The sequence below is a fragment of the Xiphophorus hellerii genome, chromosome 2 (assembly GCF_003331165.1).
Source record: "Xiphophorus hellerii strain 12219 chromosome 2, Xiphophorus_hellerii-4.1, whole genome shotgun sequence".
NCBI classification, from domain to species: Eukaryota; Metazoa; Chordata; class Actinopteri; order Cyprinodontiformes; family Poeciliidae; genus Xiphophorus; species Xiphophorus hellerii.
The window spans coordinates 22,525,704-22,553,210 of record NC_045673.1 but is presented as its reverse complement, the minus strand read 5'-3'; the positions used below and the strand labels follow the sequence as shown (position 1 = coordinate 22,553,210).

Here is a 27,507-nt window from a genome sequence, read left to right as displayed (position 1 = left end):
TGTGCAGTCAAGTTTTAGAAAGTCTCGCTAATAATTATGTCCTTCTGCTGTGCTGACACAGATGTACATTTCAAGGTTTCAGGACACCGGCCTTCATGGACTGGAGTTTGACACCTGTACTATGGAGGGCTTTTCTACCTGTAAAGATTACTCCAATTTCTTCTTTTCCAGTTTTCATTGCCAGTGACATTCACAAGGTATTTCAACTGTTGGGCCATCTTCCTGACTTATTCTTTGTGCGTGGAAGTTTTATCTTGAATAGCGCGTCTGATGCTCACTGGTCCTCTGCCTTCTTTAATGAATTAGGTAGATTTTGGGTGACTCACTATAGATGGTGAGTTTGGTATTTTAATATCTGTGGTTTGACTTTCCTCCTTTGGCCAACTTATTGCCACAGCATGGTATCTGAGCTGTGAGGTGACTCCTCAGAACATGACTTCCTCATTGCAGGTATTCGGCTGTTGCTGCTTTCCTTGTGACTTCTTTGCTTGTGATATTCCAAGGTACTTATGTCGCTCCTCAACATCTTAGAGAGCAATTCCCTATGTGTGGATTACCTTCCATCTCTTTGACAACATCCAGCTACATTTGTCCAATCCGAATAAAATTTCAATGTCCCTGCTGTAGATCACCTTGAGGTTGTCCATGTAGTGGAGGTGAGTGACGGTGACCCCATTTCTGAGTTGGTATCCATAGCTGGTCTTGCTGATTACTTGGAGGATGGGGATTCAATCAGGTTTATGCCAAACAGCAGAGGGGCACAGAGCAGCTCTTTTGTATAAGTCACGTTTGATTGAGAGTCGCACAATTGGCTTGAAGTTGGCATCGAGGATGATTTCCACAGTCTCATGGAGTTTGCAACAAAAGCTCTCAGAATGCTATTAACCTTGAACAGTTTCATTCATTCCAGGATCCGTGTATGTGGCATTGAGTTGTAGGTTTTCTTATAATCAATCCAGGCAGGGCACGGATTTGTTTTTCTGGTTTTGCAGTCTCAGGCGATTGTTTTGTTAACCAACAGCTGGGGTTTCGCTCTTCTGGTACATTTACCAAAGCCTTCTTGTGTCTCTGACATTTATTGACTTAATTCATGCACAATGTTTTCAGCTATTTCACAATAATTCAAATGGAGCTATTAAATAGATGTCATTTACACTTGCACTAATGATCGCCTTTAAATGTCTGTAAATCACGTACTAACCTCACTGACATAGATGGCCACATCCTCCTCTTCATCCGTTCGATAGCACAGAGTGAGGCCTAGTTTTTCATGACAGCTGAGACGACAAAGTTCGACTTCCTATAAAGGGAAAGAGAAGAATACAGTATTTTAAAATGACAAGAAAACTGCTGGGGTGAGTGGTTGAAGCCTTAAACAAAACTTCAGAATAATCTTGAGGCACAGCAATAATAGCGACAAGCAAAAGCACAAACATACAGCTTTAGTTTTATACTACCTGCCTCGGGAAAGTTATAAAACTTGACTATTTACGGATGTTAATCTTTATCCTTTCCTTCTTCCTCACGAAAAGGTTCTCCGTCATTAAGCCACTTTAGTCCAACTCTGCACTTTCACTTCGACCACAACAGGAGATGAAGCCAAACACCAAACAGCACTAGCCCCTGTCCCAATTCCTAACCCCTGAAACATATCAAGGGTGTTTGAGGGAATCAAGTGTGAAATGGCCTTCCCTCCCAAGGTCTTCATTAGAGCAGAAACACAACATCTCTCAGCAGCAGGAGCGAAGTGGTTGAGTGGAGAGCAGGATGGAGCGGGGCAGAGAGAAATGAGGTGGCTGTGAGGACTCTGGCAGGAATCACAGGGGTCTCGTATAAAAAGAAAGAGATCCATTTTGTCTGTGACAAGTGCAGGTTGGCTGGTTATGTGTGGTAGATATGGCGTGGCTTTAGGTATGCGAAGGGGGAAGGGATGAGACGAAGGACAGAAAGAGGAAAAGGCCAACGCTGTTTTGGACTTTGCTTTTTTTGTGCTTTAACACCGTTGGCTTCTGAGAAACAACATTTTAGGCCGGAATATAATTTTTTGTATCTGCTTTTATGTCTGTCCAACATAAATGTGCTTAATAGGTCAACCTCAGGAAATAGAATAACAATTTCAGCAACTCAATAAAAAAAAAAAAAAATCATGTTCAATCAATTAGACTGTGTGTACCAAGAGTTGCTCGTTAGATTAAAAGTACTTCTTGAAATCTTTAATCAGGTAGTAAACATAATGTTCATAAGCTCCTCTGTACAAATATGTTTTATTGATCTGGTGTAATATTCAAAATTTTGGTATGGGTAGGCAAAAAAACATCATCTTAATGGCTTGAATATATAAATATTAATCTATAGAATGTGTTTCACTAAGTGAACTGATTTGATTTAAATCAACAAATGAACTTTGCAATGTTGTAACTTATGAGTTTTAGTGTAAGTGGATTAGACAAACAGTGATTTATTTCATTGATGCAATACCAAAAATTCTTTCTCAGAAAATTTTAACATTGCATAAAACCAAAAATAAAAATGATTTCACCACAGAAAAATGGCCTCACAAAAAAAAGTATGTAAATTAAATCAAATTCAGCACTTGCATAGTACTTTCCATGAATTACTTCATCAATGCATCTTAACATAAGGAACCCAGCAGTTGTGGCCAATATCCTTGTTATGTATCCGTTATGGCTCTTAAAACGCTCTCACCCATCACACTCAATGCCTTGTAAATCTGAAACAAAACTTTTAACTTTTTGATTATATTTCTAAATAGTTTAGATCCACCTGTATATTTTCACACAGGCGCCCAACTAGATCTCTCAGGTGTTTTTGGAATTAGGTTCCAGCAGCTGCACACTCCACTGCAGATACTTAACCTCAAAACTAAATCTGAGCGCAAACACAAACCCTTGGTTTAGGTGTGCTCCAAAAAGCATCGCACATTTGGAAACAAAAGATGTCATCTGGCTGTTGTTTGTCATTTCATAATTTCTGAAGTGTCTCTAATCAAAGGGCAACTTTGATAGACATGGTCAGAACTTCAAATGAATGAGAGATGGATAAGGACAACTACATGTGATGCATTCTGGCTGAGCAGATTAGGCCTTAAAAAAAATGTCATTAATTTCATCAAAGAGGTTTCAAATTGATGGGGTTGGTAGGGAGATTATTAATGAATGCTCCAGAAGCACTAAGGCGGTCGCGGATGTAACTGGAGGTATGTGCTTGGCACATCGTGCATATCAACATGATGTGTGAAGTTGAGGGAAATAAGAGGGAGATACTGAAATCACTTGCAATCTCTCAGAGAGGTCTCTAAAAAATAAACTCACACAAAGTGCCTGTTTGCTGTAAGGCAACTAGGAGGTGCGAGCAGGTGCTGCATGATTTCTGTCTGCAAAACAAGACCAAAGTTACTTATGACTACTTAATGACTGGATGTGGTGTAGGAGACCTGTGGCGAGAGGATCGCGGGAAAAAGACTGCTGCTATTCCCACGTAGTCTGTGTGTATTTAACAATGTGATCCATTCTTCTCCATCAGATGCTTCTGAGCTCTTTTTTATTTTTTACTTTAAGGACATTTTGTGTGGAAAAAAAAAGAAAACCACCCACTCACTCAGATGCTTCTGTAAAAGGTGTCTGCCTCCTGAACCATCAAAAACACCTCCTCCGATCTGTTGCCTCTTTGATTTTTTTTCTCCCCTCCTTCCTCTGTTTCCTAGTCGAGCTTTCTGCCTCCCAGACGGGAGATTGCGGGACGAGGGCCGACAGGAGATTAATGGCTGTGATGGTGTGATTAAGAGGAAGATTGCTGGCCACCATCAAAGCACATCTGATGCTGTCATGATAATCGCGCCTTTGATTACTGGTAATTGAAAAAGCAGTTGCCAAATGCGTTGATGGCTACCACTGGCAGAGAGAGAGAGAGAGAGAGAGAGAGAGAGAGAGAGAGAGAGAGAGACGGGGACGGCTGTTTCCGAGCTCAGCGTGCTTCGCTTCCTCTGAACTCACCAAAACTAATCAAGGGGACGGTTACTAACATGGTTCAGCGCCGACACGCATCGAGGAGCTTTCTTGGAAATGTATGATGTTAGGCTGTGAAATTGTAGCAATAAGAGGCGGCCGACGAACTTCCGCGAATCTGAAGGGAGAGCAAAGAGTTTATATACTCCTGTTGGGAGATCCAACAAGAAAATTAAATTAGAGCGACAGTGTCTCTAAAAAGTGTTCAACCCCTTGGATGTTTTGCCCTTATTGTTGCTTTTGCCAAACAGTCACGATCAACAAGATTTGGCTTTTTTGACAAAGAAAAAAACAATTACAAATACATTGAAAACAGAAAAAACTAAAAAATGATTTCTACAAAATAATGAGCATCAAACAAAAATATTTAACATCTAATAATTTCATAAATGACTGCATAAATATTCACCCCTTTAAAACTGACTGACCTAATTCAACAAAGATCTAGTCAATTCACGCTAGTAGTTCCACAGGCATATTATTTCAATCTGGAGAGACTCAGACGGAGATAAGAAGACAATTAGAAGAGTTTATTGACAAACAGAATTTAAAGTCTTTGGCGCTCGGGCCCCGGCTGGGGATAACGGTTATCGCAGCGTTAGCGATAGGCTTCAGATGAGCATCCCCGATGCTGTTAGGAACGTCATCCCCCAGGGCCCGGCACTGGTGGTGGAGGTTGAAGAAGGGTGCGGGCCTCAGGACCGGGCGAATGGAGGAGAAGGGGTGGTGGTGGGTTGAGCTCGGCTGGAGAGCGAAGGACACCATGGATGAAGGTCCTTATCAGCTGGGACTTGGTCGATGATTGGACGTGACGTGGCTTGGTCCGGCGTTGATAGGTCGACGATTGTGGGCAGGTCGCTTCAATTAACGGGTCCCGGTGGGGATAAAAGAGTCTTCCAGTTTGAATTTGCGCCTAGGCTTCATTTCACTTATAACAAGAAATTTTTCCCAAACTACATGTGAAAAATCTGCCAGTGGGACAAGTTCTTCTTTTAAGATTAATATTAAGAAATTATTAGCTTCAAATAAGCTCTTATATCTCGTTGAAAAATTACTTGCAAGTCAATTTTGTCTTATTTAAAGTGTAGTTTTTTTGGCTAGAAACTGGCCAATAAAAAAATAGTTGTTTAGATTTTGTGTTTTCGCAGTGGAAGGGCTTTCATCTAATGTGAAACAGGTAGTTGCAAAGGCACATGATAGAGTTGTGTTCTGGCCAAATTTAGCTGCTCACCAAAGAAACGAATGAGGTCGGAAATCGAATCCTCACGAAAAATAAGTCAGTTATACCAATGTTCAGCTCATGTCTGTCACAACAAGAATTCGAGCATCTGCAGCCATGTTTAATTTCCCCAAACTGTATAATCCACCCTTGACGTGTTATAAAAGAGCACTCCAGCTTTTTAGCGCGCGATAATCCCTTCAGTCAACCAGCCGTCTTGGCTCTCGTTTCACGTCGCCCTCGTATTTCATCCAACTGGCTCACATTAACGCTGCTTTTTACAGTGCCTTAATGCAGGGATGTTTTCTAAATGGGCTCATTACTGAGTGCAACACCGTTCGCATGATTTGTAGCCACTTGATAGACTTTTAAAAGAAAAGTATCGACTGCGGTAGCTGTAAATGTGCGTAAACAGAACATCCATGCAACTCATCCATCTGACATTTGCATACACGGTGCAGTCTCTGCAGTCCAAACACAAGCAGACATATTCTCTTCTCCTGAATGTGTGCACAGCATCCCCAGAGAGCATTGTATGTTACACTGTTACATAAAGTAATCCCAGGAATATCTCAACACTATTAACTTCCGATTCCATTAGAGAAGTGAATCAGATTTAGATATTTTCTCTCTTATATGTCGGCAAAGTGCTCTCTCCAGCAGCATTTACGCCCAGCAAAGGCAATTTTTCTTGCATCTCTCCTTCAGCAGAAATCCGTTCCATTCAGAAAGAGGCTTTTCAGCTTCGCCTCCATCCCCCTCACAGCATTTTTAGCTGTCATACAGCAAGTGGGGCTGCATTAGGGTGCTATAACCCCCCCCAGATCATGCATGAAACTGTGAAGCCTGCTAAGCATGCACATTGTAAAATGGATTTTTTTTTAATAGCAATGAGGCATAAACAGATGCTTTAATGTTATATATTTTGGATTTGACATTGGGGCCTCAGCGATCCAAGCGGGTGCACAAATCTGTTTAGGATTTGAAGAGACGGCTCAAGCTCGAAGGCTTGAAGCATTCTGAACAAATTCAAATTAAACGCTTAGAGGGAGGGACAGCTGAGCAATCATCATACATCAGAGCAGTCGGCGGCATGGCGCTGTGTCTGCTCGCACGTCAGTAACTCGGGAATAAAGAGTATTGGACTGCAGCGGTAAGCTGAGACAGTGTGTTGATCTCTTCCTGTCATATGGAAGATATGGATGGAAAATAGGAGTCAGAGACCATAAGTCATGTAAACCTTGGATTTGTTCGATAAACAGCAGCAAATATACCTGCAACATTCAGTTATGACTACCAATGACTGATCAAAGTTACAGGCAAATCATGAAGCTATTTGTAAGTATACAAATGTGTTTAGGTCAGAATACACACATCTTTATTCACACACCACAAGCAAAGCAAAACCTGCTGCTAACATAGTTTTAGCAAGTAGGTAACGATTTCCTGACCTTTTGCAGTAAGTTGACATTTCCATGAGATACAACACAAGCATTTAGTGGTAAGCCCATTCATATTTGTGAATACCTATATGAATTACAGCCAGAGAAAAATTGTGTCACATTCTCAAACTTCTGAGCTGTTTTTGTCATTTAGACTGTATGAAAAAAATACTGCTAGATGCTTACTGAAGTTTGGTGATAATTCTAGCACAGAAGATAATCACAAAGGTTGCTGCTTGGGGTGGTGGACAATACTCATACTTATGTATGTTTCTTTTTCGTGTCTTCTTCCTTATGGAAGAAGACACGAAAAAGAAACCGTGATTTGTAAAATGATTTGTAAAAACTGTAAGAGAATATTGGTGTACGCTGCCTGATAATAACAAAGTTAGTATCTGATTTGAATCTGCCACTTCACTAATGTTAAGGACTATTTCAATGGGTTTAACAAACATATTGATTATTTCCAAAAAAAATCAACTTTTTCCCAAGATGTTGTTAAAATCTTAGTTAAAAGTTGAGGATTGATTTCAATTGATGCTTTAAGATGTATATTTTTACTTATTGTTTTGAAATAATTCCTAAATATGTGCCCAGTTTACATATTACTCAAAGTTATAGGACTCCTTGCAAAATTAGATCTTTAAATCTTAAACTAAAACTTTTAACATGTGATGTCAAAAGTGTGGCTTCAGCTTCTTATGTATGAAATCACAAATACCAGTTCAATAAAAGACAGAATTGTCCTTGATTATGTTGTGTCCATTAACATTAAACTATGTAAGGTTCAAAATTCCCAGGGTTATTATGTCAACTCTTTTAGTCTTTATCATTTTTGCTGTTAGTAAGTAAAGCAAGGTTGACCTCAGTTGCCTTCCACCAAACACTTCAGCAAAAACTAACAAGATTTAGATGAAAATATGTTCATTGTTACAATGACCCAGTCAAAGTCCAGACCTAAATACAATTGAGTTCCTGCGGCAAGCCTTGGAAACTGATGCTTATAAACGATCTCTGTCCAATCTGACTGAGATTGGCCTATTTTGCAAAGACACAACTTGGAACAACTTCGATCTCTAGTTGTGCTAACATTGCTGAAAGCATAGAGCTAATATGTAGCTCTCTAAACATGTTTCCTTTTCCTTTCGCGTCAGTATTTGGAGCTACTTTGTGATGGTCTGTCACTATGATTCCAACAAAAAAAAAAAAAAAAACACTGAACTTTGGGGTCACTGTAAAGCAAGGTTACAATTGCTTTTGCAATTGTTTCTTAGTAAAAACACAACACTCTTTAGCAGTCACGTCAGATTTCAGCTCTTACCTCGTACTCAAACTCCTCCATTCTGTCTCCGTCAGCTGGGACGGGGGAGAGGTAGTCGGTACCTTCATAGTAATCTTGGTCCATTGTATGAAGGGAATGACAGCTGTCAGAGGAAAAGGAGACGGAGAGAAAGAGGTGGCAAGACAGAAAGGCAGGGAGAGACAAAAAAGACAGCGATAGGTTAAGATTTTAACACTGGTGGGATAATTTTCCTTTATTTTCTTTCGAGACATTACTCAAGCTCAAAGCCTCAAAGTGACAACATTTTGTCGCTTTTGTCTCAGCCAGAGAAGGCAGAATAAAAGATCTGTGGAAGGCTTTTCCTGGACGTGACAAAAGCGCAGCCTCTTGTTAATAACAGCATATCCGCAGTCTGTAATTTGCTTCATGCTCTTGACAGACAAACCCCCCCCAGACTGTATGGTGTAATTCTATTATCCCTCCTTCAGTCAATTTACAAAACTCTATTGTAGGGATTCGAACAGAATGTGTGGCCGCCACACAGCATAACGACTGCAGACAAATAATAACATTAAAAAAAAGACGAATCTTTGAAATACGGCAAGTGATGTGTCCTGTTAAGACGCCAGCCTGTTTATTAAGTTGAAACCTATAAAAGTCTGAATTCTTCCTGCGGCAGTGGGAGAAAGCGTAAAAAAAAAAAGTACAATTACAATTTTACAATGTAGCCTCAACACATGATGCCAACTCTTTATATGCATCTATAAAATCTATAAAATCAGCTGTTTATTGGATGATGCACCTGAGCTCAGGAGCCGAGGAAGGAAATGTCAGCTTTATGGGAAACATTGATTAAGTTTGGACTCGGCCGGCGGCTGTTGCTTTTAGTTGCCTGTTTTTTTTTTTAATTGGCCATTTACTTTAATCACCCTGTAAACCTTACCTGGGTTCAAATTGAACCTCTAAGCAGGACCGATTATGGCCGGATGCCCCTCTGGGGAATTCCGGCTTTACGATATGTACATAAATCCATAATGTTTTTGAGCAGCTCATGTATACTAGCTTTATAGCGCGCAGCACTGATCATATTGCTGAATTTTATTGATCTTTTCACACAGATGGAGAATCCATCTGGGCTTTTATCTCTAGATATTTAACAAAGTCCCAGATTACAAATGATGTCAAAAACTTTATTGTGCTCGGAATTAATTATCTCCTAAGCCTGATGCAAATTGAACTGTAATTTTCCAGACCTCCTCTGCTATCGTATTGTTGCGTTCCCTGGAGGTGAAACCTAGATATTCCTTTATTCTCAGTGTTCCTTTTTCAGAGCGTTCTGCTCCTGTGAGGTGAACCAAAAATAAGCTTTTTTTTTTTAAATTACAAAGCCCGAACATTGAACCAGTTTCTTTGTTGTTTAGGAGGAAAAATCTCCTGTTGATACTTGAAGATGCCTTCACAATATTCAGCTGTTTTTTTTAACAAATACAAAAGGACAAAACTTTGAGTAGACGGACCCAACTTATTTTGTACCTAAAGGTTTATTGCATGTTAGAAACATGACAACGCAGTCTGCTGACCAACTGTCTTTTCTTAGCTAATTAAACACATTGCTTGTTACTTTTTGTGTTTTGTTGGTGAAGGAAGACGTGAAGGACGTTAACAGACTCATTCATCACGTAAATCTGTATCCGGTAAAGTCGTTATTACATATATCTGAATTTCTTCCCATCTGTAACGCTAGTCACGCAAACACTGGTGTTTCTCCTTCATGGCTTGCTGATGCCTTTTCCTACTGTTTTCCATTCTTAATTATAGGCAGTCACAGCCAAAGTCAAAACAAGGACACAACAACAATTTGTTTTTTTCTCCTCAGTCTGGAAGTCAACCAATTTTTTTTTTTTTTCAATTAAATAAAAATGAAATTAACCGTAAGTCAAAGTTATAGTAAGAAATCGGTGAAGATCTGTAAATGTGAGAAAAAAGGAGCTTTTCTTTAGTCGTTGCATAAATGTTAAGGAGCAAAACAAACAAGTAAAAAAAAGTTGCAGTGTGTTGCAAAAGTATTCACTCTAAAACCTCCTCACATTTTCTCATGTCAAACCTGAAAACGTCAGTGCTTTATGGAGCTCTTATTTGGTCAAAACAGTGGATAACTGTGAAGCTGAAGAAGAAAGATAAATGGTTTCGATTGATTTTTTAACTGATAAAAATCAAAAGAATATTCCATGTGTTTTTTATTGGCTTGATATAGCATGTACCATCTCTCACTGCAAGTCTTATAAGATATGTCTCTGATAGCTTTGCTCACATACAGAGTGGGATTATTGTGCATTGTTCTTTACAAATAAGCTCAGGCTCAATTGTAGATTTTTCTTTATATTTTCAGATCTTCAGATCACGATCCGTACAGTACTCCATAACATTTCAAATGGCAGAATTTTTGTTTTATAAGCTAATCATGTTTTCAGCTTTCTCCCTGACCTGTCTGTTGTGCTCCTTGGTCTTTATGAAGCTGAATGTTCACCAATATTCTCTAACAAACCTCAGAGGCCTTTGCAAAAAAATTCATACTGAGAACACATCACCCACACTGAGACTTAAATTACTAAATGGGTTATGTTTAAAGGAACTAGTTGCACTGGACAAATTTACAAAATTACGCTAACAGTCACATTTTCCAAAAACGATAATTTCTTTCCCTTCTATTGTGCAGGTTTATCCTAAATTTTATCAGCAAACCACAAAAAATTCTAAACTAATTCAATAGAAATATGTTGCTGTAAATACGTGGAAGTATTTTTTTATTTTTTTTGCAAAGGCGCTGCGAAATAAAAATAAGCACCCACATGTCCATGGATAGCACATACCTGTCAGAGAGCAGGAAGGGACAGACGTCAGGCACAGGAGGGGTTGAAGGCCGGAGCTTTGCCAGCGCCATGATGTGTTCAAAGGTGATGTCGGTCTGAGTGCACACATCCACCACATGGATTTCCTGAGGGGGGCCGTGGGGGCGACCGCTCGGGGTACGCCTGATGACCTGCACCACGACGGGGTCCCTGGCAGCTCGGAAGGCCTCCACAGTCTCATCGTGGCTGGATTTGGACAACTCCTTCCCATTCACCTGAAGGCAGAGTAGAAAGAGACAAAAAAAAAAGAAGCTTTTATTTTGACTCAGATGCCACACGCGAGGTTGGAATCAAACTCTTCGCCAAGTGTGATCGAAGCATCACTTTGCATCTTTTTCTCCACTAGAACTTTACAGTTGTTATAATTAGTCTCTGTAAAGTATCATCAACGGACAACCAAAGGGAAATCTTCACCTGTTCAATACACTTACAAAACAGAGTTGAATGCAACGTTATCAGAGGATTAAATTGAAGACCCAAACGGCGTCTGTTCACTCATTCCACCTCGTCTCCACAAAAACGAACGGGGCTTTTCGGTCAGATTGAAAACCGTTTGCGCTGCAGCTGGCTCACATAAAAAAAAAATCATAGCTTCATTTAGCCCAGTAATTTCTCTGAAGGCGAAACCACGAATGTGGAATACCTCGGGAGAGTTCGCCTTAGAAGAATTGCTGAAAGCAGAGATTATAATTTAGATAACCAAAAAAAGTAAGTCATAGGCAGCGTAATTATAGATAGTGCTCGATTTAAATGCGCCTTTGGAGCAGAGCATTTTCATCACATGGCAAGGTGAAGAATCTTAAAAAAAAAAAAAAAACAGCTAAAGAAAACGTTTATATTCGCATTCATCAAGTGAAGTGAAGAAACGGAGGGGCACAGCTGCGGAAAACTCAAAATCAGCAGTGCTGCGAGGCAAGGATCTAAAAACTCTTTAAGACAGATCATCTTAGCAGAAATAAAAGCACATCGCCTCAGTCTTACTAGAACAAAATGACCTAAATTCAGAAGCAGCCGACAGACAGAGAAACCAGAGGGGAACTCTTACAGAGGAGCTTTGTGTATCTTAGAGTTGAGAAATCCCACCATTAATCCTCCGCTCGTGGCCGTCACAAAAAAAATAAACACATCTGAGTGATTTAAACCCGGTGAAAAATTGCTCAGTATGTTTTAAAACATCCCAGCATAAATGATCTCTAGATCCCAGCTCATCAGGAGCCGTTTCCACATCAAATCCACTCAATGCAGGTCATTTTCAACCATGACCAGCTCTGGAGCCAGTTCTTTAACACTTTAACTAATCAATTGTTATTGATTAGTTAAACTGTCTTCATATCTATTAATGCCAACAAGTTATTATGTTTTGATAGATAAAAATTTCACACACGAGATGCAGACTGCCAGATCTCCTCATCTGTATTTTAGACAAAGAGCTTCAGACTAAAAGATCTTATTTTGAAAATCCAAACCAGAAAACACTTTTTTTTCCAGTTTGTGAGCCTAAATACTCCTGTTTCAGTTTAAATCATTTTCATTATTAAAAGAAAGTTAAGTTGTATTATATTCACAATATTTTTAGCTTGTTGTTTGATATAGATTTGTGTGTGCAATTTGTCTACAATGACTTGGACTACCTATATTTTTTTTATCTCGAGTGAAAAAACTTAAATCACTGACAAAATTTGGCTTTCCGAAACATTACACCAATAGTCTTTCATTTATTAAACTGTAAATGAGAACTACAAATTTAATAGTTATAAAAAAAATTTTTTTCACACTTACAATAATATAAGGGTATGTTATCTATATTCACCTTTTTATTAAAAAAGAGATCACCTTACTATAAAACCCGAATGACGAGTTAAAGAAAAATTACAGATCAAAAATGGGCGTACAGTGGAGAGTAAACACTCTAGAAATACAAAGACTAGGTATCTGAACAAAAAATGCAGTTAAAAAAAATGGACTTCCTTGAAAAGAGATACAGTATGATAAACATAAGAGGCCCCAGATCCTTGGGGACCACAAGTAATGGGACTTTGGCAATGTTTGACTTCAGCAGTATAAAGTGAGTCTGACCAGCGAGGAATAAAAGAAAATAAAGACTAAAGTTGTCCTTAAATATGATAACATACCAGACAAGTTACATTAGCTGTAGCATTTCATCACGTTTATTATGCTTTTCCAACTTCCTAAAGCTGAATCTCCAGTGACCCACTGCTCTTCAAGCCTGACTGTCACTGTATTGCGCTACAGCTGGCCACTGTGGTCCTTGAGCAAATCTCTGATAGAAATGAGTGAACCAGTTGGAGGGCAGCTACAACCAGAAGCGGAAACAGGTGCAGGACTAATTTATGAGCCATTACATCACACTGACAAAAGCCTGCAATGTACATTTTTCACTCCTGGACGGCGGAGCTGCGACTCACATGTAGGACTGGAGACAGTGACCCAGTCGGCATGCAGCCTAAAACGAACAGGAGAGGCAGGAGACAGGGAGGCTAGTTGGAGACACTAGCGGTGTCTACAGGACTCAAACTGCTGGGAAATCCAAAAGTTTTGGGTTCAAATCCAGCTTCCTCCTGTCACATGTGAATGCCTGTTACCCCATGTATCAGAAAATATCTTTATGAAAACAAAGATATTTATGAAGTTGGTCAATTTACTATTTAGCAAAACAAACAAAAAAAATCATTATAGAAATTGGTTAATTGTCAGTAGTTTTGTTTGAGTTGGGTATTCTCATTCCTGCTACACTGTGCGTGTTTTTTCGGTTTTTCTTTCAGTGCCCTCTCTCGCGTCCCCCAGAGACTCGGTGATGATTTGCTCGGAACATTTTATTTTCTGAGCTGTAACCGCGCTCGCGTAGGCCTCCTTTAGATCTAGTTGTGCTCTGACCTGCGCCCGTGCCTCCCGAGGTGACCTTTGCTCGCGGTGAAGTTGCATTAATCACCTGTGTGGGAGATAAACTGGGTCAACAGCACTCCAGTGGAACTGCGGGGCAATTTAGAGGAAAGAAAAAAAAAAAGTGCAGTTGCATGCCCTCTCTCCTCCTCCCTCATTTGCTTTCATTCTACCTTATTTTCTGGCAACTCAGCAGGTATTAAAAACTGCTGCATCTATTTTAGATTTAAGTAGTGCATTAAAGAAACATGGAGCACTATAATAATTAGCTTTGACTGTCCCTCTTTTTCTCTTTTCTTTTTTTTTTTTGTGTTTCTCCTGCTCCACAGCCTAATCCTACGGCGCCTGGCTTGCTGGAAACAAAGGAGTCAGAGCAGACAAATGAGCCAGCCTATGGCTTATGACAGACCCCAAGAAAAATGATCACATTTCCCAGCTCTCCCTCTGGTCCTGACCGTCCGGTCCAGCCTCCTCCTCCTGCTTCTCCAAGCCTCACCGCTCAGGAATCATGGAAACCGACAACCGCAAGAAAACCAGCAAACGTAAAGGAGAACAGCGGGGAGAAGGAGCGACAGTTTGTTTTGGTTCTTTTGGTTTTTTAATTTTTTTACTGATTTTCAATGAATCCAGATGGAATAGTTAATCCCAAATAATAACAGAAATATTAAGTCGTTTTATGTACTGTATGAATGTCTTTGCCATCCTCGTTTTGCCCCGTAAATTGCAATAAACCTTGGCAAGATGTTGGGATATACAGACACGGTGGCTTCAAATTTGAAGTCAGGTTCAGAGCAATCTTTCATCCAAGTTTCTGTCTTTCCCACCATTACCAACATCTCATCGGTTAAAGGGGCAGTTCAGACTAAAACATTATAAGCTCTTTTAAGTCTTACCTCAGTTCTGATCCTATTGGCATTTGAATTTAGCGTAGTTTCAGATAAACTGGTCCTGGAAGCTGACGCTATGGGGCAATCAGGGAGGGATCAAGCAAACACTTCAGTCCCTGAAACGCCACAGCCATTATTACATAGTAGCAAATATACAAGAGGGAAAATTATAAAACAAAATCTTAAAACAAATAGTAAATTACTCAGTAAGTACTACGTAATTTAAGAACCCCTGAGAATTTAGATGCTGAGAACAAAAGTGGAAAACACAGGCACTGTTCGATGAAGTGTTTTTGTCTGATATTAAAGATGGAACAAACCGTCAACAGGAGAAAAGAGTTCAGATACTTTGAATTAAGTCTGCAAAGTATTCCAAGAAACGATGGGAAGCAAAACTGAATCGTCATAAATCAGGGCCACGCTGTGAAAACCGCTCAGCCGTAGAGTGAACAAATTCCAGTGATAAGTTAAGGTACAGCCTGTAAAAAGCATTAACTCGTGCCAATAGACTGATTTGGTGGAGGTATTCACAGAACATCACCATAATAAAGTCATGGTGAAAAAAAAAAAAAAAAAGTAGTTGATACAGAGGGTTTACAGACCCTGCAACAGCAGGAGGATTTGATTCAGAGGAAGATTCACCCTTCATCTATGGACCAAATCAGCAAGGTACGCTCAAACAAACATCTTCATCCAGCATAAGACCCAGATACAACCAGACAGACTTTATCAGATTTTCATGGGTCGATGTAATTAACATAGTAATTCACGCATTTAAGAAAATGTCATTAATTGTTCTTTCTGTATTAGAGTGAAGAAGGGAAGCAATAAAGTAGGTCATCATCAGCATAGAACAGACCCTGGCTTGTCATATCCTAATTATCCCTCTAAAACGGCAAAATAACGTTGCAAATACCAAAATATATGCTGTATTCGTGGAAACAATTTGGCAAACAGAATCATTCGCAACAAATTATTGAGCAGCTGCAGCCGTCAGCAGGTCCAAAGCAGCTGCTTCATGTCCCTAACTGCTCCATATGCACAGAGTCAATGTGAATTATCTTATCGGTTTGCAAGCCAACAATGACAGAGAGATCATTTGTTCAACAATCAGGATGGGAGTCGATCAGGTAAATGTGAATTTGGGAGGGAAATGGGACGCCGGGATGGGGATCCTGGATCAAGACACATCTGCTGGCTGCTTGTATGGGAATATGCAGCAGCTGCTGCCAGGAGAGAAATGTGTTTTCATTGAAAGCCCCCCGGGACGAACACCAGCTTCCCAACAACAAACACAATAAACCAGCTTAGCGAAGTGTAACAGAAGAATCAAGCCACTTTTCCTCAGTCAGTTATTTCCTCAGCTGCCAAAAAACATTTAGAACCATGTTGTTGGGACAGATGAGAGAAACGAGTCTTGGCTCTTGTAAATGTCTAGCAAAAGTTAGAGATGGGCTTTTTTCTCTGAACAACAAACCCCAGTTTGGCAAAAGTCGCTTTCGTTTCCAATCAATGCGCCCATACTTCCAGGCTGCTGTTGCCTGCAGCTCAACGCGGTACCTGCGATGCTCCTCGCCTCCGTTTCGTCTCATCATTTATCCTGCAGGTAGGAAGACAGGCAGAGTGGAACAAACAAGAAGCAGCTTTGTGCTTTTCTTCAGGTGCCTTCTTTATCACTGCTGCTGTCTCATCAACCGCTGCCGTCCTATCAATATCGCCAGCGACCCCGGAGGGGGAAGAATGTAGTGATGGCGGCTGGAAAGTACAGTCCGTTTATCTGTTAACATGACAACTTCAGCCACATCTGACGTGGCCAGAGCTGCTTCTACGTGGCAGAGGGGACAGACGCCGCCGACAGCATCTGCGGGATCAGAGATAGAAGTGATTCATTTACTTCTTCTGCGAGGAGAGCAAGCCAGCCTCAGGCGGTAGACAGTAATAGTCCATTTAGCTCCATGCCTCCAAAATAACTGCATGCTGCACCTTCTGGTTTACATGTAGCCCTTTGAGTCTTAATGAATTTGCTTTTGTCTTTTGAATTTAAAGTTTATGACTCAAGGCTAACCTTTGTTTAGCCTTTAGTGCCGTGTAAAGGTGGTAAACCTCTGTTACGGACAGCCCTACTGGATCTGCTGAGCACCGTCACCTGCTGGTTTGAGTGGCAGCCTGCAGAGATGCAAGTGTGTACAAGCAGATGGAGAAAGTTAAATATGTAGGTCATCCAGCCCCGGGAGTGCTGCGCTTACAGCTGCCAGTTGGCGGTTCTGATCCAGAGCCTCATCTTTTGGGAAAAGACAACATGACCCCTCACTTTCGGGGTCTTCTCAGCTGTGCAGAGCACCTCAGATGGACTCGTTGAGAGTTTTAAGAGATGATGTCACAGTGTTAGGGTTGCATTTTTCCCCCCTTCACTTCCATCCCACCAGCGTTTCTTTCTTTCGCTTGCTTGATTAGCTCTTTTCTGCTGAACTTCCTCTATGATTGTGTGGGTTTGAATCTGATTTACTTTTAGACACACACACACAAAAAAAGGTAAAAATTATGTCTAGAATAGAAGATATTTAGCTTGATCAGCGCCAACGTGACCAGCAGGTCCGGAACACAAAAATGTGATCTTTTTCTGATCATTGAACACACCATATGTTGTAGTCTGTTGTACTTTTTACCCCTTCTGTCCTTCCCATTACCTCTTTGTTCTTCCTGAAATTCATCGCTGTTGGTCGTTGCTCGAAATCTTTCTCTCAACAAAATCTTTTGATGCATGCTGTCTAAGAGAGGATTTTGATCTCTCATCTCTCGTCTTGAATAAGCTTCCATCCATGTTGGTAAAGTACCTATAAATAAATAAATAAAATAACCAGAGTAGAGTTTCAAAATCCACTCTTAAAATGGAACCACGTGCTATTAAATACAATAACTATAATCTGCACTATGTCCTAGTACAAAAAACAAACAAACAAACAAAAAAAATAGTGTGAAAGTAGAAATTGCTGCCAAGGTGTGTGCTTGGGGATGATTGGGGTGAAGCTGAGAGCTAATGCAAACAAACATAATACTTTTGTTGAAAAGAGGAGCGCTTTAGCAGAGGCTACACTGGATTTTTGTGAGGGGAACTTTTATGCAAACCACAGTGCAGACAGTAGTGTGGAGGACCTTGACTTTCAGCTTATCTAAGATTCTGCAGAGAGGGAGCTCTGATAAAATCAACCAATCAAGTTTATTTGTATAGCACATTTCAGCAGCAAGGCAGTTCAAGGTGCTTTACATAACAAAAACAACAACAACAAAAAAAAATAAAAAACTATAAAGAAAACAACATGCATGAATTGTAAAGGAGATCTCCAATTTGTATTGGTTCTCTGTTAAATCGAAAGTAGAATTTCTTTTAAAAGTTAAACTCCATCTAACATAAAATATCAGACTGTTCCATAAGTTCCCAAAAGAGCACTTCAACTTGCAGACTTCAGGTTCGCCAGTATACATTAGTTCCTAGAGTTCATAAAAGTAGAATGGTAGGCTGTTATCAGATTTTTGTGCTTTAAGGCTAGTCTTAGCTTCTTATATTTAAAAACCTGTAATTAGAGACAATAAAGTAAAACTGAGCTACCTCAATTCTAACGCGGCTTGTCCTGCGAGACACACAGTCTGTTATTTTCTCTCCCGCCACTCTCTATTTATGCAGCATTTGCTCCGATCGTCACCGTTTACTCTTGTCCGTTTGTTTTCAATTTGTAGAACGCCTGCATGTGCTGGAGTTTCCATGTTTCTATGTGTCTGTATTCTGTCCAGCTGGTCCCAGCAGATGGTCTGGGTCCGCTGGAGGTCCCCTCCAGTTGAAAGAGAACGCTTCCTCTCTGTTGCTGCCTCGTGCAAACCCAGTACACATGATCATCTTAATTTGACTGTCATTTGTTACACTTTGGTATTATAATCTGACTGCACGATCAGGAAATGAAAGGGATTGTTGTTATAGCACGCTTTCAATTGAATTGCCAAGAGATGGCAGTTTTTGTGAAGTGATATTAGAAATGTAATTGTTAATGAAAAATGTTTATTGTTATTTTTCATGTTAATGAATAATACCATGAAAATGGGATAAAAAGCATGAGCATTTTTGTCTTTCAGCTGGATTTCTTCTTCTTCTTCCATTTTATATAACACAAAAATGCCCCCTCGCCCCTTACAGCTTTACTCTATTTTTATGTACATCCTTTTTAATCAAAATTACACAAAGAGGCCACAGTCATTTGACAAATTCAGGGACATTCAGTTAATTTTGCACAACAATAACAGACACAGTGTTCAAATAAACAAACAGAATATAGGTAAGCAGCATGCAGTGACTCATAAAACATTTCTGCCACAAAGTTTAATTTATTTTATGGGGATTATCTGTGATAGAACAACAACAATGTGAATGAAGCAGAAGTTATACATTTTATTCGCCCCCCAGGTAGATTTAGGATTAGAGTAATCTCCGTTTTACCAACATGTTTCTTCTGTCTATAAATTATATTAACATTCAGGAGCGGCCCAGCCAGACTTAAGTCTGGACTCTGGATGTAAAGGACTGATGTGGAGGGATGTAATGAATGGAAAGGAGGATAAATCCTTAAAACACTGAAGGAAACAAAAGTTGGCCATGAAGGGTTTGACAGCTCTAATGGCAATAAAAAATTTTCCACTGATTATTGCAAAACATATACACAATTTGAAACATGGTAGTTTTTCTCTAACTAAAAACTGCCAAACTATTTTTCTCAAAATCATTTTTTTTGTTGTTGTTTATACTAATTAGCCTTCAATTTAATCTTCTTTCCTATTAGAAGGAAAATCGTTTTCAGTCTAAATCTGCCAGGAGTATTAATAATTTTGAGCTCAGCTGTATTTGAGCGCAGCAGGACCAACGACACTTGTTTTTAGTTTCAGGGCTGTTGATCAGTGGCTAATCAAGCATCAGCGATGCTTAAATTACCGTAACACAGAAAACGCATCTTATTTTGGTGCAGACTTCAACTGCAGCAACAAAAACAGTTAGTCCGCTTTAGATTTGGTTTTCTCAGCTGAATCTTTGCAACAATAGAAGAGAACTAATGATCTGCCTACAGCAGTTCTGTTTACCGACACCTAACTGGAGTCTGAATGAAGAACAGCATCCGCCTGCTGCAGTTTTGCTCTCCACGTGTGAAAATGAATTAGCATTTTCATCTACGAAAGCTACATACAGGCAAGAATAAAGTTATTTACACGAGAAATGGAATTAAACACTCCCCAGGGAGTCTCCCAATGTGAGAGAGATGGGATTCAATGTGAACACGACTTGTACCTCACACTCAGTAAAAGAATGGATTGAGTTACTCTTTACACCCAAATGTCTCATTTTAATAATAAGTGTCAGAATAAAATACAGGCTGAGGTCTGCTACAGTACAGCCCTTATGACTGCATAAATCACTCCTCGACAGTCACCGTTACTGTCCCAGTGACTCTGGCAACGCTCCAGTGACATGAAACAGAAAGAGAGTGCAGGAATGCCACGGGGGAAATCTGAAAATCACCTCAACATCTCTACATAAACCAATGCACAGGCCTCCTTTAACCCCTCCAACCACATAAAACACACCCCACAAGGCCCCCTGGGTTATCGTTCACATTAAAAGGGCCAACGTGCCGCTGCCGAGGTTTAATGCCCGCAGAACATTTGATGAATTCTGCCAATTTTCCTCTCTGAGCACCAATCTTGTGTGGAGTACTCCCTTTATTGCAAAACTCGCTCAAAGTGTATCACCCCTTTCAACATGCTCTGAAATTCATCGGGTGCCTTTTTATGCATGTTTATTATCCAATCTCTTGCTGTGATCGTTCAGCACAAGGACGGCTATTTTAGGAGGACAAAGGCAGAGGAGGTCCCACACACCAGCTATCCTCTCTGCGTTTCGTCGAGCAGCCGAGGCGGTAAAGAAAGAATCGTTTAATGATTCACTGCTGCCTCATATTTTATGATTAGCATTTTTTTTGTATTTTATTGCCATAATCAAACTGTAGATCTGCTTGCTCTACTACCTGTTACCCTGGTACTAAAAATGTCCTCATCCGTAAAAACAAAGTTATGAACAATCTGTCTGTTCGCAACAAACAGGAACACAGAGAATTTTGATTTGCACAATGGTCAAAGGTTCACTCTGCATACGCCTCTCGTTTTTATTGTTCTAGCTCCTCGTCTCATCGGAAAGCCGGCCACCAATGAGAGCAGAAATCAGCTACTAATGTCCTCATAATTACCCAAGGAGGAAGCTACCACCTCATCTAATTGCTGAGTTTTCAGAAGGTGATGGTCAGACTATAAGCAAACTCAGACGTGTTAATGGATATGACCTGATAAAGAGCATGGTTATGAAATCATTCTATGGACTATATAGAACTGCCATGTAGAACTGACTATATGAAAATGCCATGGCTGCCAAGATGGACGGCAGATATTTCCCCTTAATGTCCAGTTGATTAACTACAGACCTGTGATCTAAAGTGGAAAGTGTTCACACCATTTTGTGTTTTAATCACAAAAGAATCCAGAACTCTGGTCTATTTCATTGGGATTATACTTGTTAAAAAAGGGCACATAATCCTAAAACATTTTCACAAAAATAATCTGAAAAGTGCGTTATGCAAAATCAGCCTCGTTTGTTGTTAAAATTAGAGCTTCATGTCTTCGCTTATCTAGTGTTGCTTATCTAGAAACTGAAGATTTGTGCAAGTAATTCTTTAAGGAATAACTCCAGTTCAGTCAGAATGGACGTCTGTTAACATCCATAGCTGGGTTTGTATCACATTTTCTCAGTGCTGGACTTTGACTGGGCCATCCTAGCTCATGGATGTGCTTTGATCTAAGCCATTCAAGTGTAATTCTGACTGGTCAGGGTCATCATCTTGCTGAAAGGTGAAATACAGTCTCCATTAGTTTGCAGCCTCTAGTTTTTGTTTTTTTTCCCAGGATCACCCTGTATTTTTCTCCCTCTACCTTCCCATCAGCTTTGACCAAATCTCTTCTTTATCCCTCACTGCTCTCTGCTAGGTATCACTGTCCACAGTTGCAGGTCTGAAAAGATCCAGTTTTGTTTTCTTGACATTGTTTGCTAATAACGCATACTTCCCTCATCAGTTTCAACTGATATGACTGATAGATTTACGATATTAATTCACTTTTTATATGATTTAATTGGTATCTTTACCATGAAACCATATTTTAACAAGTAAGTATTTGTAATGTTCCTCTTTTTTTTACTGGCAGCCATCCATGCTCAACTACATTATCCCCAAAGTATCATACTGCCACCACCAAGTTCCACTGCCATCATCTGACTAGAGAACCTTACAAATACTTTTTCCCACCTATGGTTTGTGACAAACATTATTTCTTATGGCTTTTTTCAATGTTAGTTTTTTTTTTTTTTGCTCTTCCAAAAATTTCCAATTTATGGATTGTCCAATGAATCATGGCCATTATCTGCTACATTGCAGTTGTCCCATTTCCATGATGGACTGAACATGATGCTGTGAGATGGTTAAAGCTTAGAGTATGATTTTATAACCCAGTTTCACTCCTTTTCCAAAAGTAACACCACTACAAGCTGCATTAGAGATTAAGTTACTCAAAGATGTATTTCAAGATGATACACTGGATTTATTAAGAGGAAAAGAAGCTGAAAACAAATGGATTTTCCCTCCACTTCACAGTTATTCACTACAACAGAATGTACTGAAGTTTGTGATTGTAAAGAGAGAACATATAGAGACTCAAGGAGTGTGAACCACTAGAAACAAGTAAATAATCAACTTAAATAGATTCATTTCTCGCTTAGGGTTGGAAGAAGAGACTTTTTATGTTCTTTTGGGCTCCCATCCAAAGATTCAATCTTTTGATAGAACGCTGCATCTGCAGCCGTTTCCCCCCCATCTCCAGCTTTAGCTCCTGTTATGCTTATGATCACTTCTGCGTGAAATTACATCAGCAGAGTATTCCTATTTGATCGTAGATAACACCCGGATGTGAGATGATTGCGTTAAAAGTCCTATTATATCTGTTTTATGAGGTTCTGCAGCAAAGTTCTGAAAGAGGGAGGCAAGTTAATTAGCCAGTTCAAGGTTAATGATAGATGCAGGGTTTATTTTAAAAAAAAAGAGAGAGATTTACACCATGGACAGCTAATCTGAGTGCTTAGCTTGAAAGATCTCTTAGAGGTAGTTCTTAGAGGTAGTTAATGTGTAAAGCGGGGAATCAAATTAGGAGGAAAATTTGCATTCGGCGGGGGGAAGTAACTTATAAATGAGCAGCTTTTTTAGTGATAACTGGTAATTGGTTTTTGGTGGGAGGGGGTGTTTGGATGATGCAGAGCAGAGCAGCAAAATGGCAAAGCTGGCATGAAAAGACATTGGAGTAACATTGCCATCCATTTGCTAACTGAACCAAATCACTTGGGTGCTTTGATAAAACGCCTCTTATGTGCTGGAAATAAGAAACAAAAGGAAGCCGTTCAACATTTTCAGCACACATAGAGATATTAAATAATAGAATTTATTGCACATTGGTAAAGCAATCCTTTCATAGACAGATTCAGTTTAATAATATATGATTGCGGCTTGTAATTAATATTTCTTTCATTTTATGACAAGCCAACACATTAGCTTGATTACGGACAAGGTTTTAGTAAATTACTTTCTTTTTTTTTTGTTAACCTAGATAAATGTGTTCATATGCAAAGACAAATGTTTTATGCCAAATTGTCTGTAAATTCACAAGAAAGTGCAAGGTAGCTGACACTGTGAGCAGGTAGCAGCAGAGATGGCATGAAGCACCAGGCCTGATCATAGTTTCTGTGCCTTACAGAGACACATTGGAAAGTGGCAATTTGTTTCCTTCACGTCTGATATTCTCATCCTGGCAGCGGAGGCAATTAACACTTGATAAGCGCTATTTACATAATGCCAAACACACTTAATTACTACAAAGGCTTCCCATCCGTTTCCCAAACACCTCTCTAACAGGATCTTTGTCTGTGTGTGTGGGTGTGTGTGCGGGTGTGGGTGTGTGTGTATGTGTCATAGTGGCAGATTTGGGGAAACAGGGAGCAGGTGAGGTGGTGACGCACAGGGCTCTGACAGTGGAAACAATTAACAGCGGAGCTTTGAAAGGTCCATCAGGACCCCTGTAGCTGTCCACCGATCTGCCTGATGAGCCAATAACAACAGGTCAGCTAAGGTGGATGGGTCAGGAACAGAAGAGAGGAAACAAAGTGAGAAGGACTGGAGCTAAACGTTAGCCTCCCAAAAAATGTAATTCCTACACCGCAAACTTCCTGGACAGATGTCATTTGGTCCGTGTAGTTAATGTTTCATTTCAGCAACTTTTCTCGAGTTCCTGAAATTACTCTGGCTGTTCGGAAACTCATCACCACAGACAATGAGGATGCTTGTTAGCACAAGAGCAAGCAGTTCTAATAATTTTTATCTATGTGACTCACTTTACTAGATCTCCAAGAGATTATAGATTTTCCTTTTGGCTAAGACAAACTGATTAGAGATGAAATCTGAAAATGTCTTCAGCGTTTATATTAGCAGTTGGCACATTTGGTATGCTTGACATTAGGGAGAGCCTTCCCTTAACTCAGAAATTTCTAAATGCATCTATAAATTTCAAAAAGGTTGAAAGTTTGAAAAGATAAAATGCAGCAATTTTCCTGTATAATCAGATTTCAGCCGGCCATCTGGGTCAACTCGCCTTCTTGTCAATTCAACAAGAATTCCAAAAGGCACGCACAAATTGACATCCAATGAAAGATGGCTCCCTTCCTTACCTAAATGTCATGTAATGAAAAATGGAAAAGTACTAAATGGTGAGGAGAAGATATGAGCAGCAGCTGCCAAAGTCTAGCTCAGACTTTTAGAACCACATGCCTCTGTAGAACATAATTTTCTTTTTTTTAAGGCAGAGACGAAGAGGTATTATGTACTTTCCAGGCACACAGTGCAATTGTATACCACAATCAAGTAACTGTGTTACCTTCAGTTGTTTTTCAGAAATATAATTTACTATCGAGCCTCAAAAGGGTCATGAAGGCAATAAAAAAAAGAAGAAACTTTCGCTTGCTCACAAGAAAGTATCCAGCCCCATTCTGCTGGTGGAGGGGAGAAAGTTTTCTCTCTTTTTTTGTTTTCTTCAATGTCCCGTTAGGTGCTCTGTAATTTACAGTGTATTCACAATATGCAAATGGCCATAACTTTTCTATTAGTAAAATCTCTATAGCAGAAAATGCAGTTTTACCTGTACTACATTTCTAGAGCAGTAGCGTATCGGCTGGCCTTTTAATTTGAGCTCTTTAGTAAAGCTTCTTCATTTGGGAAAGCTAGAAATGAGATGTATCAAATAAATAAACAGTTTTTTTTTTTTCACAGGTTGCATAGATGTATTCCTGATTGATCTGCCATCAATATGATTTGAATAAATATGACAAACGTAGGATGTTCAATGTGCTTTTCTTGTGGTGGAATGTGGAACAGAAAGAGGAATTTATGTCCACGTTAGTTGAATTAGCTTCTGATTTTGACGAACTTGAAGCAAAACATCCCAAACCATCACTAATATGCAGCTGTCTTTCACACTGGAGGTAATACTTAGAGGGGATTGTGTTTTTCCATCTTTTCAACAACACACAAATAAAAATATATACATATTTTTTTCCCTAGTTGTAAAGAGTTTAGTGTAGATAGTTAAACCTATTATCTTTAATGTTTTACATTAAACTTAAGAAGATTTTTTATGCCATGTAAACATTTTGATGCAGTAAAGTTTTGTTTAGTGTTAATAGTACCCAAAGACAAGAAACTGACCTCCACTACTGTCTTTGTGATTTGACGAAGAACAACAGGAGACCGGAAAGGTTTTTGTAGAGCGACTGGAATCACCTCACAAATGACAACAGCAAAAGTTTCTGAAATGCAGGTGTCAGACAATAAAAGACATCACCTGTTCTGCTGAAGTTGAAGGAAGTGCTTAGGTCAAAGACTGAAGCGATAAAGAGAGAGAACAGCATAAAAATATAAAAAGGTGTCCAAAAGCAAAGCCATTACTGCTCAAGGACCCACAGGAGTGAAAAAAAGATCAACCTCCCCTCCAAAAAAGAAAAAGATAATCTGCCCAATTAAGGTGGCATTTCGGATGAGACGGTGATGAAGCCACTGATGATAATCTCATCCATGTAAAGTGCAGTGGCACAATGCATGATTACGAGAAAGGACTTTATCTGAGAAGAGTGATCACAAGTGTAATCAATCTACATCACAGCTCCCCGTTGTGCCGTTCGTAGCACGGCAAAAGTGGCAGCAAGAGAGGAAGGGAGAATAAGGACGTTGGCGTCTGTAACTTCCTCTCTGCCTCCTTTGGCCTCACTCCTCTGCATGAGCTCCAGTCAATAGACAGCAAAGTGTGAGGAAATTGGATACAAGTCAGTGTTTGCTGCTGTGTCCTGATTGCACAGATGAAAGAGAGAAGATGGAAATGATATTCAAGGAAACGTACAATTTACTCAGTAAATATTGTGCCAGTACATTTGACAACAGACGTATGGTTTGAAAAGACGGGATCTTCACAGCAGAGTTTGATTAATCATTATTTACTTATCAAAGAGCTTACACTGATGAGTAACTGACGATTGCTTATTAATTTAAGCAAAGTTCAAACACTGCACGGAGAATGCTGTTGGTTGATTCCAGGATAAAAGTAATTTTAAGATAATAGGTTGCTATGTCGTATTTATGAATATAATGGTAATTAATCTGAAATGATCTACCAGTAAAATCTTTGAAGTGTTTAATGACAAACTTCACTTACTGAAGTTTTTCCTTGTTTTTGTTTTGTTATACATAAAGGCTATTTCTGTTCTATTCTTTCTTGTTGGCTTGTAAATGTAAAAATCTTTTTAAAAATAAAATAAAATAAATAACCTTGCGCAACCCTGATGTAAAATACTTTCATCTTATCAACTGTTTACTGTGGTAGAGAGAGTATTGAATCAAAAGGTAAAGTTTTGATCATGTCTTTCTACATTTGGACTCTAACTTTAGACATGAGATGTAAATCATATTTGTAGATATAGACTGGATGCAAGCAGCTAAAGATGCTTCTTTTGAATTGTGGCTGTAGTCAGGTTTAAGTGTAAGATTAGGAGATTAATTCTCCGAGGGAGCTTGAAGCACAGCCACAGCTGTTCTGTATCCAGAGTAATCTGTGGAGCTGTTCTCAAGCATTTGATCAGGATGTTTCCTGAGTGCCTGTCTTTGTCCCTGGACCAGACACAGAACACATTCAAAGGACTTTTCAGGCCCAAGGACCTGGAAATAACTTTGGATCAAAACAGAATGAATTAGTGCTGCTTTGAAGACGGTTATCTGGATTTCCCTCCTGGGCCTGTTGCCTCTGTGGCCAGATAAGTGGAAAACAATGGCTGGATGAAAAAAAACAACAAAAAAACTGATATCTGAGTGTTTGATCACAGCTCTGAGCTAATTAAGGAAAACTTGACGTTTTCAATCTCTGACACACTGCTATGATTGTCGAATTTGTGAAATATTCAGATGTTACCAAGCAAAATAAAAACCCTGTTGCCAGCCAGTCCTTTCTGAATTTAACTTAAATCCAGAATGTGGATGTAATGAAACACCTGTCAAACTTGTTTATATGACCTGGAGCTTTGCACGGTAAATGAGCTGTAACATTGCCTTGCTCTAGCTGCAGACTGCATTAATGAAAAAAAATAAATAAATAAAAAATAAGACCACCTGACAACTTTA

The 27,507-nt window shown here is 39.5% G+C and overlaps 1 protein-coding gene across 1 annotated transcript in view; it reads right to left on the bottom strand.

The window, feature by feature from the left end:
• LOC116710129 (PDZ domain-containing RING finger protein 4) overlaps positions 1–27,507 on the bottom strand; it is a 61,577-nt gene that overhangs the window by 13,570 nt on the left and 20,500 nt on the right. The window contains exons 2-4 of the mRNA XM_032548976.1: positions 10,839–11,092; positions 8,008–8,110; positions 1,202–1,300 (exon numbers count right to left, since the gene is read on the bottom strand). Of these exons, the coding sequence (XP_032404867.1) occupies positions 1,202–1,300; positions 8,008–8,110; positions 10,839–11,092 (456 nt within the window). The remainder of the gene's footprint in view (positions 1–1,201; positions 1,301–8,007; positions 8,111–10,838; positions 11,093–27,507) is intronic.